At 46.2% G+C, this 13,285-nt stretch overlaps 1 protein-coding gene across 1 annotated transcript; it reads left to right on the top strand.

The window, feature by feature from the left end:
• Window positions 1-4,357: 4,357 nt before the first annotated feature.
• On the top strand, window positions 4,358-12,747 carry LOC125294727 (gamma-glutamyl hydrolase). The gene is made up of 9 exons (XM_048243687.1): window positions 4,358-4,582; window positions 4,785-4,899; window positions 5,079-5,129; window positions 5,519-5,600; window positions 7,505-7,643; window positions 10,217-10,323; window positions 10,721-10,814; window positions 11,655-11,792; window positions 12,503-12,747. Exons 1-9 carry the CDS (start codon window positions 4,537-4,539, stop codon window positions 12,619-12,621), a joined length of 891 nt encoding a protein of 296 aa, XP_048099644.1. The 5' UTR covers window positions 4,358-4,536; the 3' UTR covers window positions 12,622-12,747.
• The last annotated feature ends 538 nt before the right edge of the window (window positions 12,748-13,285 follow it).

Raw genomic sequence — 13,285 nt, 5'->3', positions numbered from 1 at the left:
CACAGCCTCAACACACATTAGCAGCCTCAACACAACACACTACACAATAATACAGCCTAAACACATATTACACACACACACTACACACACACAGGCTAAACACACACCACACACACACAGCCTCAACACACAATTGCACACAGCCTCAACATACAATTACACAATAATACAATAACACACACAGCCTCAACACAAACTACACACACACAGCCTCTTAACACACACAATACCACACACACACAGCCTAAACACATACTACACACACACAGCCTAAACACACACACTACACACACACACAGCCTAAACACACACTACACACACACACAGTCTCAACACACATTACACACACACAGCCTAAACACACACTACACACACACAGCCTCAACAAACATTACACACACACTACACACACACAGCCTAAACACACACTACACACACAGCCCTCAACACACACTGGCCAATAATACATAGTTCTCAACACACACTACAATACACACTATCTACAATATACAGCCTCAACAAACATTACACACACACAGCCTCAACACACACTACACACACACAGCCTCAACACACACACACTACACACACACAGCCTAAACACATAATTAAGCCATAATAATACAGCCTCAACACACACTGGCTACACACACAATTCCTCACACACACAGCCTCAACACACACTACACACACACTACACACACACAGCCTCGCGGTTTTAAATAAAGCTATAACGCTTTTCTCTTTCGTGGACAGACAAAACACATTTATGTAAGAAAGGATCTTTTCCTAGTCGTCACCGACCCCACTCCGAGAGAGAGAGAGCAAACGCGGTGGAAAAGGGTTTATGCAGCAGTCTGCAGGCCCACTGTAATGTACCTCAATTCCTACAGTCAGATAGATAGATAGACTACACACACACAGCCTCAACACACATTACACACACACACTACACACACACAGCCTTAACACACATTACACACACACACTACACACACACAGGCTAAACATTAATAATTCACAATAATAATAGCTCCTCAACAAATTAATACATTACACAATAATACTACAATAATACACAGCCTCACTAATATCTGCCACACACACAGCCTCAACACACATTACAATAATAACACACTAATTCACCAAAACACAGGCTAAAGACACACACTACACACTACACACACAGCCTCAACACACATTACACACACACACAGCCTAAATACCACACTACAGCCTCACCAATATTACACACACTACACAATAAACAATACAGCCTCAAATACACCACAATAATAATTACAATAATTAACAGCCTAACACAATAATAATAATTACACAATACACAGCCCTCAACAATAAATAGCCTCAACAATACACAGCCTCAAATCACACACCACACAGCCTAAACACTACCACACTTCACACAGACAGCCTTAAACACACACTACAATTAATTACAATAATAATAATAAAGCCTTTAAATCAATAATACTACAATAATAATACAGCCTAAACACACACTATACACACAGAGACTAAACACACACTACACACACACAGCCTCAACACACACTACACACACACAGGCTAAACACACACTACACACACACAGCCTCAACACACACTACACACACACAGCCTCAACACACACCTACTACACACACAGGCTAAACACACACACACACACACAGCCTCAACACACACTACACACAGCCTCAACATACATTACACACACACACTACACACACACAGCCTCAAACACACACTCACACACACACAGCCTAAACACACACTACACACACACAGCCTAAACACACACTACACACACACAGCCTAAACACACACTACACACACACAGCCTCAACAAACATTACACACACACAGCCTAAACACACACACTACAATAATAATACCCGCTACAATACAGCCCCAACTAACAATACACACACACAGCCTCAACACACACTACACACACACAGCCTCAACACACACACTACAATAATAACAACAGCTAAACACACTACCACAGCCTCAACACACACCATAAACACACACTCACACACACAGCCTCAACATACACTACACACAATAACACATTATCAATACTACACAGCTCCTACCACGTAAATTAATAATAATAAGCCAGCCTCAACACAATACAATTACACACACACAGCCTAAACATTATACTACACACACACAGCGCCAAACACACACTCACATAATATCATCATCAGCCTAAACACACACTACAATAATAATACGTCTCAATTATTAACATTACAATAATATTTGTTGAAGCTCTAAATGACACTACACACACAGCCTTCAATAAACATTACACACACACTACAATAATAAAAGCCTAAACACGACACTACACACACAGCCTCAAACACACACTACAACACACACTAATACACACTACACACATACAGCCATTAACCATACAACACACAACATACAATATTGTGCTCAACACACACACTACACACACACAGCTTCCAACATATACTATAATAATAATATTAGCTCCTCAACACACACTACACACACACACTCACACACACAAAGCCTCGCCAACATCATTACTACACTAATAAATAATTGCCACAATACACAGCCTCGCAGGGTTTTAAATAAAAGCGGCAACGCTTTTCTCGCGACAGACAAACACACGGTGTAAGAAAAGGATCTTTCCTAGTCGTCACCCATCTCTACTCGCTTCAGAGAGAGCAAAACGTGTGGAAAGCGGGTTTATGCAGCAGTCTGCAGGCCCACTGTAATGTACCTCACCCCTACAGTCAGATAGATAGATAGACTACACAGAGACAAAAGCCTCAACACACACAATATTACACTACACAATAATACAGCTCAATATTACAATAACAATAATACCACACAAACACAAGGCCCAACATTATTTACTACACACACACAGCCAACAACATTACACATTACAATAATACACACTACACAATCATACACACACTCACATAATAATACAGCCTCAACACAATATTACAATAATAATAATATCACTAATAATAATACAGCTCAACACACACTACACACACACAGCCTCAACACACATTACACACACACTTCACACAGACAGCCTAAACACACACTACACACTACACACACACAGCCTTAACACACATTACACACACACAGCCTAAACACACACTATTATACAATAATAGAGACTAAACATTAACACTACACAATAATACAGCCTCAACACATACACACACACAGGCTAAATATATTACACACAATACACAAAGCCTCAACACACACACTACACATTACACACACACACTACACACACACAGGCTAAACACACACCACACACACACAGCCTCAACACACACTACACACAGCCTCAACACACATTACACACACACAGCCTCAACACACACTACACACACACAGCCCAAAACACACTACACACACACAGCCTAAACACACACTACACACACACACACAGCCTCAAACATTACACTACACACACACAGCCTCAACACACATTACACACACACAGCCTCAACACACACTACACACACACTACACACATACAGCCTCAATAACAATACACACACACAGCCTCAACACACACACACACACACAGCCTCAACACACACACTACACACACACAGCCTAAACACATACTACACACACACACAGCCTCAACACACACTACACACACACAGCCTCAACACACACACTACACACACTACACACACACAGCCTCGTGTTTTAAATAAAGCTATAACGCTTTTTCTCATGACAGACAAACACATTTATGTAAGAAAGGATCTTTCCTAGTCGTCACCGACTTCCGACTCGCCTCAGAGGGAGCAAACGTGTGGAAAAGGGTTTACGCAGCAGTCTGCAGGCCCACTGTAATGTACCTCAATTCCTACAGTCAGATAGATAGATAGATAGATAGATATACTTTTTAGGCACCCAGTAGTTTTTACAACAAACACAACAAACACACATATGTCTCATACATAAAAATCACTCACAGAAATGTAAAAAATTAAAGAGCATGTGAAGTGATTACGAAGGTCTGGTATGAAACTGACCATGTGATGCATTGCCCATGATAAGGTGCTATGGAGTGTGTGTGTGTAATGGTGGAGTGTGTGCTATGGTGGAGTGTGTGTGTAATGGTGGAAGTGCAAAAGTGAACAGTGCAGTAAAATGTGAACAGTGAATATGATAACTCAAGAGTAATGTGAGCAATTCATGATGTTGGATGTTCCATAACACACACACGCACGCACACACACACAGCGTAAAGGTCTGACCACTTCTGTTTCCTTCCAAAACTCCCAGGCCACTCCTCCTCCGGTGTCCCGCGGCTTAAATATTCGTCGCCCGGAAGAGAGAAGTCGGAGATTCCAGGGTGGCTGATTGTTTACCTTCCACAGGTCAGGACGTTAATAACGCCTGCAGGATGGAGCGATTGGGGCACCTACTTTTCCTATCTACCGTGAGGTGACTTTAGCACGACCGGCGATGGAACTACGTCCAAGCTCGCCCGTTAATGAGCGGCCAGTTATCGGTAGGTCTGCTATCAGTGTGGCATCCAAGCTACAATAGTTACGCTGCAAAACGCTGCTACAAACGGCTGAGCAATTTTAAATACCAATGTAGCCTAATATCGAGATTTAAACTAAATGTAAACCTTTTAGCGTGCTTTATCGTTGTGAAAATATGTGCTGTCTTGACTAACATAGCCTACTGATATTTCAAATCTTTTGAAGGGATTTTAACCCAAGAGGTGTCTGATGATGACATGAGACCATTTGGGAAAACATACATTCCTGCCTCATATGTGAAGTACATAGAGTCGGCTGGTAGCCGAGTGGCTCCAATCAGGTACGGATTAGTTTACGGTGCATTCTATAAATTAAAGAATAGCCTATAGCCTATACTACATGTACATGAGACTGTGCGTGTCCAATATTATGACATTTATAAAGCCTGTGCGTGTCCAATATTCAGGGTATTGGGTAACATGGGTATTGCCATGTGGCTCAATCATTGCTGTATTTCAGGTTGAACCTGACCCAAGCTGAATATGAGAAAATCTTCGCGGAAATAAACGGGTAAGAAAAGGGTTTCCTCATGTGCAGGTGGTGATGTGATGTCCAGCTGATGGACAGATTTGTATATTAGGCCTATGATACAATTAATATTTAGAGTGTATTATACATTTATATATTATAAAATGTACATGTTACCCAGAATGTGGGATGAGATGAGCAGGCTATTGCTTAACTTTTGACAGGGGGCACTGTGTAACCCTACAGCACTGTGAGACTCTGAAGTGTGTGTAGCTGTCCTCTAGATGGCAGCATTGCGCTGTGCGAGTCCTGGGATATTTATGCTTCAGTTGAGACCATGGTTCAGTGGAGTGAGGGTTAATGGGAGCTCTACTGTCCGTCTGTGTGCCTGTCTGTGTATCTGTCTGTCTGTCTGACTCTCTTCTCTATAGCCTGCTGTTCATTGGAGGAGCAGTGGATCTGGTGCAATCAGACTATGCCCGACTGCAAAGTTTTTTTAAAGCTTGCTGTAAAGTTTTTTTGTGTGTGAACTAAAGAATATCTTATTTCATGCTGTAAAGAACTGTTATGTGTGTGTGTGTGTGATGTGTGTGAACTAAAAGAATCCGATCCTAAGAATCCGATCTCATGTACCTCATGCAAGTTTTGTTCCACAGGAATTAATTTTATGCATTTTGATGTGCTGTGGTGTGACGTGTAGTCTGACTGATGTGCTGTGGTGTGATGGTGCGGTGCGCTGTGGCGTGTGGGCCAGACCAGGCGGTAAGGCGCGATCAGGGCGCGGTAGTCGTGACCGCGATCCCGGTGGGCGCGAACCGGTCAGGCGTGAGATCCCTGATCCAGGCTTGTATTCCCAGGTGTACGCGGGAAGTGCAGGCGCAACCAGGTGTCAGGAAAGATCCGGTCATGCGGATCGCGATCGGCGCACGCCGTGGCGATCCAAAGATCGGGCGGCGCGATCCACCATTCAGGCGTGGCGCGATCCGATCGCGGCGCGGATCCACGCTGGTGGCGATGATCGCGGCGATCCTACGCGTCACGGTGCGATCCGGTCAGTGGTATCCAGTGTCAGGGCGATCCGTCAGGCGCGATCCGCTCAGTATCCAGGTGCGGCGCGATCGGGTGCGTACCGTGGCGCGATCGCGCCGTGGAAAAGTGATCCATCAGGGTGTGTATTCAGTGAACTGTCCATTCCAGGTATCCGTGGAAAGTGATCCTATCGACCCGGCGCGATCCGGCGCGATCGCGCCAGTCAGGCGCGATCGCCGCGTGGTGCGACGCGCGCGCTCAGTGGCGCGAGATCCAGGCGTGATCGTATTCAGGTGTCGGCGCGGATCGTACCGCTACCGTGGCCAGGCGTGATCCGTATTCAGGCGCGCGGATCCGCATGCTGGCGTGCTGCAAGTGATGGCGTGATCGGTGGCGTGATTTACCGGTGGTGTTCAGGCTTGTGGCGTGAACCGGTCGCAGGTCAGTGGCGTGGTGCGATCGTATTCAGGTGGCGTGTGGCGCGATCCAGGGTCAGGCGCGATCCAGTATGCGATCGCATCGTCAGGTCCAGGTACCGTGGCGCGTCATGGCCGAACCGGCCGTGGTGATCCGTACGTCAGGCGCGGATCGAACTGCGGTGCGTGCGCCGTATTCAGGCTGGTCACGGCGATCCGCGGCCTGGTGGCGTGCGTACGTATTCAGGGTGGCGTGATCCACCGGTGGCGCGGATCCGCTGCTACTGTGGCGCGATCCATCAGGCGCGATCCGCGCCGGGCCGCGCGACGTTGTGGTGTGATCGGGTGGTCGTGGCGTGAACGGTTGTGGTGTGACGCGGTTGTGGTGTGATTCGGCTGTGGTGGCAAGTGTGCGGTGTGGTTTACCAGGTGCGTCAGACCTTGTGCGGCTCAGGCGCGATCCAATGGTGGCGCGGCAGGTACTGTATCCAGTACTGCGGCGCGATCCACTGGTGGCGCGGATCGTACCGTAAGTGCGTGCTCGTATCTGGTGCGTCAGGGCCCAGGGTACCGTGCAGCGGATCCGCATCGCGGCGCGATCCGCACGTTACCGTGGCGCGATCCACTGGTGGCGCGGATCCATGCACATGCGGATCTTACCGTGGTGCGTGCGCTTCGTGGCCCAGGTACAGTATGCGCGATCCGCATTGCAGCCGTATTCCAGTATTGGTGGTGCGATCCACTGCGTGTGCGCTGCGTAAGTGATTTACCGGTGGCGGATCCGCAATGTGGTGCAGTACCGCGGCGCGAACCTACCGTGGCGCTTGCGGTGTGACGTGGCTGTGGTGTGTGGCGCGATCTGTGGCTGTTGGTGTGATGTGCTGTGGTGTGACGTGCTGTGGTGTGATGTGCTGTGGTGTGACGTGCTGTGGTGTGATGTGCTGTGGTGTGACGTGCTTGTCCCTCGTCCAGGCTAATGACGCAGGGGACTTTTTCCCGCTGTGGGGAACCTGCATGGGGTTCCAGCTACTCACAGTCCTGGTGGCAGGAGAGGACCTGCTGACCAACACCACTGCAGAGAACATTGCCATGCCTCTCAATCTGACCGCAGGTAAGCAGAGTACATCGTCTTGCTGCTCAATCTGACCACAGGTAAACAATGGGTATTGCCATGTGGCTCAATCTGACCACAGGTAAACGATGGGTATTGCCATGTGGCTCAAAATGACCACAGGTAAACGATGGGTAATGCCACGCTTCTCAATATGACCGCAAGTAGGCATTGCCATGCCTCTCAATCGGACCACAGATAAACATCGCCATGCCACTCTATCTGACCGCAGGTTTAACATCAACATGCTCCTAAATCTGACTGCAGGTAGGCAGCACAGGTAACTTAACCACAATACCTCTCAATCTGACCGCAGGTAGGCAGCACAGGTAACTCAACCACAATACCTCTCAATCTGACCCAGGTAGGCAGCACAGGTAACTCAACCACAATACCTCTCAATCTGACCGCAGGTAGGCAGCACAGGTAACTCAACCACAATACCTCTCAATCTGACCGCAGGTAGGGCAGCACAGGTAACTCAATCACAATACCTCTCAATCTGACCGCGTAGGCAGCACAGGTAACTCAACCATAATACCTCTCAATCTGACCGCGGGTAGGGCAGCACAGGTAACTCAACCACAATACCTCTCAATCTGACCGCAGGTAGGCAGCACAGGTAACTCAACCACAATACCTCTCAATCTGACCGCAGGTAGGCAGCACAGGTAACTCAACCACAATACCTCTCAATCTGACCGCAGGTAGGCAGCACAGGTAACTCAATCACAATACCTCTCAATCTGACCAGGTAGGCAGCACAGGTAACTCAACCACAATACCTCTCAATCTGACCCAGGTAGGCAGCACAGGTAACTCAACCACAATACCTCAATCTGACCGCAGGGTAGGCAGGACAGGTAACTCAACCACAATACCTCTCAATCTGACCGCAGGTAGCAGCACAGGTAACTCAACCACAATACCTCTCAATCTGACCGCAGGGTAGGCAGCACAGGTAACTCAACCACAATACCTCTCAATCTGACCGCAGGTAGGCAGCACAGGTAACTCAACCACAATACCTCTCAATCTGACCGCAGGTAGGCAGCACAGGTAACTCAACCACAATACCTCTCAATCTGACCGCAGGTAGGCAGCACAGGTAACTCAACCACAATACCTCTCAATCTGACCGCAGGTAGGCAGCACAGGTAACTCAACCACAATACCTCTCAATCTGACCGCAGGTAGGCAGCACAGGTAACTCAACCACAATACCTCTCAATCTGACCGCAGGTAGGCAGCACAGGTAACTCAACCACAATACCTCTCAATCTGACCGCAGGAGTGGACGGGCAAACCCAGATTGGAGACCGCTGTTCTGTACCTGCCATCCTGACTACCTGCAGGGGGGAGGGGGTGACACACTGAGAGGGATGAGATGAGTGTGGCATGAAATAATGTCATACAGCATTCTTATTTCTTTTCCTGGACGTCCTAAAAATACCTGACCCTGCATCCTTTGTCTGTGTCATATCCTGAGCAAACACCATGTGTGTACACACGGTGACAATCACACACACACACACAATCACACACGCAATCACACACACACTAATAGGCTGCCGTTGTCATGAGGATTCAGTGTCGTCATCATTACCACATGCACAGTTTTCAGATATCGCTTTCCTGATGAGTCATCAGAATGCACCGTAATGGTAACTTTAGTTGCCCTGGGAAACCATTCAGCCCGTGCTATAAATACAAATAAATGCATATAAATGCCCTGTGCTGTGTACGTACCTAGGCGGTGGTGACCTCCAGGTGATCTCACTTCCTGCTGCACTCTCCTCCAACCCTTTCACCTCTCAGTTCTCGTTTCCATCAACCTCAGCAGAGTCACTGAGGGGTCAGCAAACTCTGGGTGAAAACCTCTATTGGTAATACTGCATGTGATGGTGCTCAAAGACCCTCCATCAGTAATACCGCATATGAAGAACCTCCATCAGTAATACTTCATATGAAAAACCGAACCTCCATTAGTAATACTGCATATGAAAAACCTCCATCAGTAATACTGCATTTGAAAAACCCAAACTCCATCAGTAATTCTGCATATGAGGAACCGAACCTCCATCAGTAATACTACACATGCTAGCACTTAAACACAACCTCAAGTCAAACACCACCTGAGTCAAATGCAACCCTGCTATAACAGATTTATTACCTCCTTTGAGGATAATCATTATTACACATCGCATCTCAGCACATCCCAAGCTCATAAGGTTGATAGATAGACTGGCTAAACGGTTTGAGCAGAGATAGGCTGGCTAAATGGCTAAACGGTTTGAGCAGAGATAGGCTGGCTGAACTGTTTGAGCAGAGATAGGCTGGCTAAACAGTTTGAGCAGAGATAGGCTGGCTGAACAGTTTGAGCAGAGATAGGCTGGCTAAACGGTTTGAGCAGAGATAGGCTGGCTGAACAGTTTGAGCAGAGATAGGCTGGCTAAACGGTTTGAGCAGAGATAGGCTGGCTAAACGGTTTGAGCAGATCTCTACTGATGAACAGCTGTTTGTTTCTACCCTTTAGTGCCAGTGTTAACTCCTCTCCATCTCTCCTGTCACAGAGGCCCAGTCCAGCCGCATGTTTGAGAGCTTCCCTCCGGACCTCCTCAGGTCTCTGACCCAGGAGCCTCTGACCGGAAACTTCCATCACTACGGAGTAACGGAGAAGGTGAGCGCAGGCATTTCGATTCACTGGCGATTCACTGGTGTTACTGTAGGACACGGTGTTACAGCGAGCAATTCACTTGTGTTACTGTAGGACAGCGAGTGATTCACTTGTGTTACTGTAGGACACGGTGTTACAGCGAGCGATTCATTTGTGTTACCGTAGGACAGCGAGTGATTCACTTGAGTTACTGTAGGACACGGTGTTACAGTGAGCGATTCACTTGTGTTACCGTAGGACACAATACAGCAAGTAATTCATTTTAAGTCTCAGCCAAGTGATTTTGTTGTTATTCCTGCATGTTTACGTAAACTTGGCCTTGGTGAAGAGTCTCTGTTCTGTTGTGATGCTAAGACTGCTGCTGAGGTAAGCTAAGAGCATTCACTCCTGTGTGTGGCAGGTGTTTCAGGAGAATGCCCGACTGAGGGAGTTCTTTTCCGTGTTATCCACAAACGTCGCTGAGGACGGATCGGTCTTTGTCTCCACAATGGAAGGTAGCCTGACCCTGACACACAGAAGCTTTGTCCTATTCATGAGAAGAACACTGTAGAAGTACTCAACACACTGATTTTACACACACACACACACACACACACTACTCAACATGACACACTGATTTTACACACACACACACACACACACACACTACTCAACATGACACACTGATTTTACACACACACACACACACACTACTACTCAACATGACACACTGATTTTACACACACACACACACAAACACACACACTACTCAACATGACACACTGATTTACACAGAAACACACACACACACACTTCTCAACATGACACACTGATTTACACACACACACACACACACTACTCAACATGACACACTGATTTACACAGAAACATACACACACACACACACTACTCAACATGACACACTGATTTACACAGAAACATACAGTACACACACACACACACTACTCAACATGACACACTGATTTACACAGAAACATACACACACACACACTGATTTACACAGAAACACACACACACACACACACACTTAATTACACAGAAACACACACACACCACCCAACATGACACACTGATCACTCACACACACACTACTCAATATGCACACTGATTTACATAGAAACACACACACACATACACACACACACTACTCAACATGACACACTGATTTACACAGAAACATACACACACACACACACTACTCAACATGGCACACTGATTTACACAGAAACATACACACACACACACACACTGATTTACACAGAAACACAGAAACACACACACACACACACAAGCGTTTTAAATCCTGACTTATTTAGATGTTTCTTGTGAAACAGGACGGCAGTACCCCTTCTACGGTGTGCAGTGGCATCCGGAGGTCAACCGTTTCCAGTGGAACCCCAAGTACCACTTCCCCCACTCAGTGAACGCCGTCAGCCTCTCAGCGCTACTCTCTGACTTCTTTGTCAACGAAGGTAGGGCGTGTGCCGTTAGTAGACACTGCACAGTGATACGGAGGACTACTGGCATTCTTCTTCTTTTTTTTTGCAAGTTATTTTTTATTGTTTTTTGTTAAGTAGAGTACAATGAAGATATCAGTTCATGGAATGTTAGGAATTCTCTTGAGAGATTTTAAAATGTTGAAAACACCATTCGTATGTGTGTGTGTGTGTGTATGACTGTGTATCATTTATATGTGTGTGTGTGTGTCATTCGTATGTACAGTATGTGTATGTGTGTGTGTGTGTGTATGACTGTGAATCATTCGTATACATAGTGTGTGTGTGTGTGTGTATGACTCTGTATCATTCGTATGTATGTGTGTGTGTACAGTATGTGTGTGTGTGACTGTTTATCGTTCTATGGTGTGGGCATGGAACCACAGCTCACAGTGCTGTAGTGGTGTTTTGTTGTTTTGTTTGTTTCGATAACATGAGCAGGAATCTTGGGCATTGTGTGTGTGTGTATATGTGTGTTTCTGTGTCTGTGTGTTTGTGTGCATGTGTGTATGTGTGCGTGTGTGTGTGTGTGTGTGTGCAAATGAGCTTATGTGAAAGAAATAGATAGGGATTTGGGGCACTTGACTTGTGTGTGTGTGTGTGTGTCCTTGATGAAATAATGTAGATATGTAAATTAGATATGTAAATGAAAGTATGTGATGCCATTGCGTTTATTTCCCTTTAAGGCAGGAAGAGTTCTCATCACTTTGCCAACCTTGAGGACGAAAATGAGGCTTTGATCTACAGCTACAACCCCGTTTACATCGCAAACTTTACCGGATACGAACAAGCCTACTTCTTCTGAGTGAGAGAAAGTGAGAATTGTGTATGCACAGAAGTGTTTTGAAGTTCCACACAGAGTCACTCAAGCATCTTATGTGAACGCTTCCCTTTTATTTGTTTAAATAAATGTTTTATTTTGGAGAACTGAGTTTCATTGTGTTTTCTTGAATTGTAATAAATTTGTCCCCCATATGTTGTTGCAAGTGGTGCTTACATATAAGTATTTCTCATACATGGCTGATTGGATCATAAACGGCCACAGCAACGAAGAGGAATGACTGATAATGACTGAGTCTCCTCTATTATTGTGTTACATGCTCCAAATGTAAAGCACTTTGAGCTACTGGTGCCACACTCATGCTGTAGCCAAGTGGGTGAGGCTGGCATCATGGCTTATGCCATGCCCGTGAATTCTGTGCAATCATGTCTATGGCTTCTGTCCTAACTTGCACACATATGCTGTTCAAATCCCTGAAACATTCAGGTCCCCCATCCAGTTCAAAGCCTCCACCTGAAGATCTAGACCTTTAACGTTCGGTTCTCCATCCAGTTCAAAGCCTCCACCTGAAGATCTAGACCTTTAACGTTCGGTTCTCCACCTGAAGATCTAGACTTTTAACGTTCGGTTCTCCACCTGAAGATCTAGACCTTTAACGTTCGGTTCTAGACCTTTGGCAATTACACTG

The sequence above is a fragment of the Alosa alosa genome, chromosome 5, assembly GCF_017589495.1.
Source record: "Alosa alosa isolate M-15738 ecotype Scorff River chromosome 5, AALO_Geno_1.1, whole genome shotgun sequence".
In the NCBI taxonomy this organism is placed as follows: Eukaryota; Metazoa; Chordata; class Actinopteri; order Clupeiformes; family Clupeidae; genus Alosa; species Alosa alosa.
Note: the sequence above shows the minus strand (reverse complement) of the source record. Positions and strands in the feature narration are given on the sequence as shown.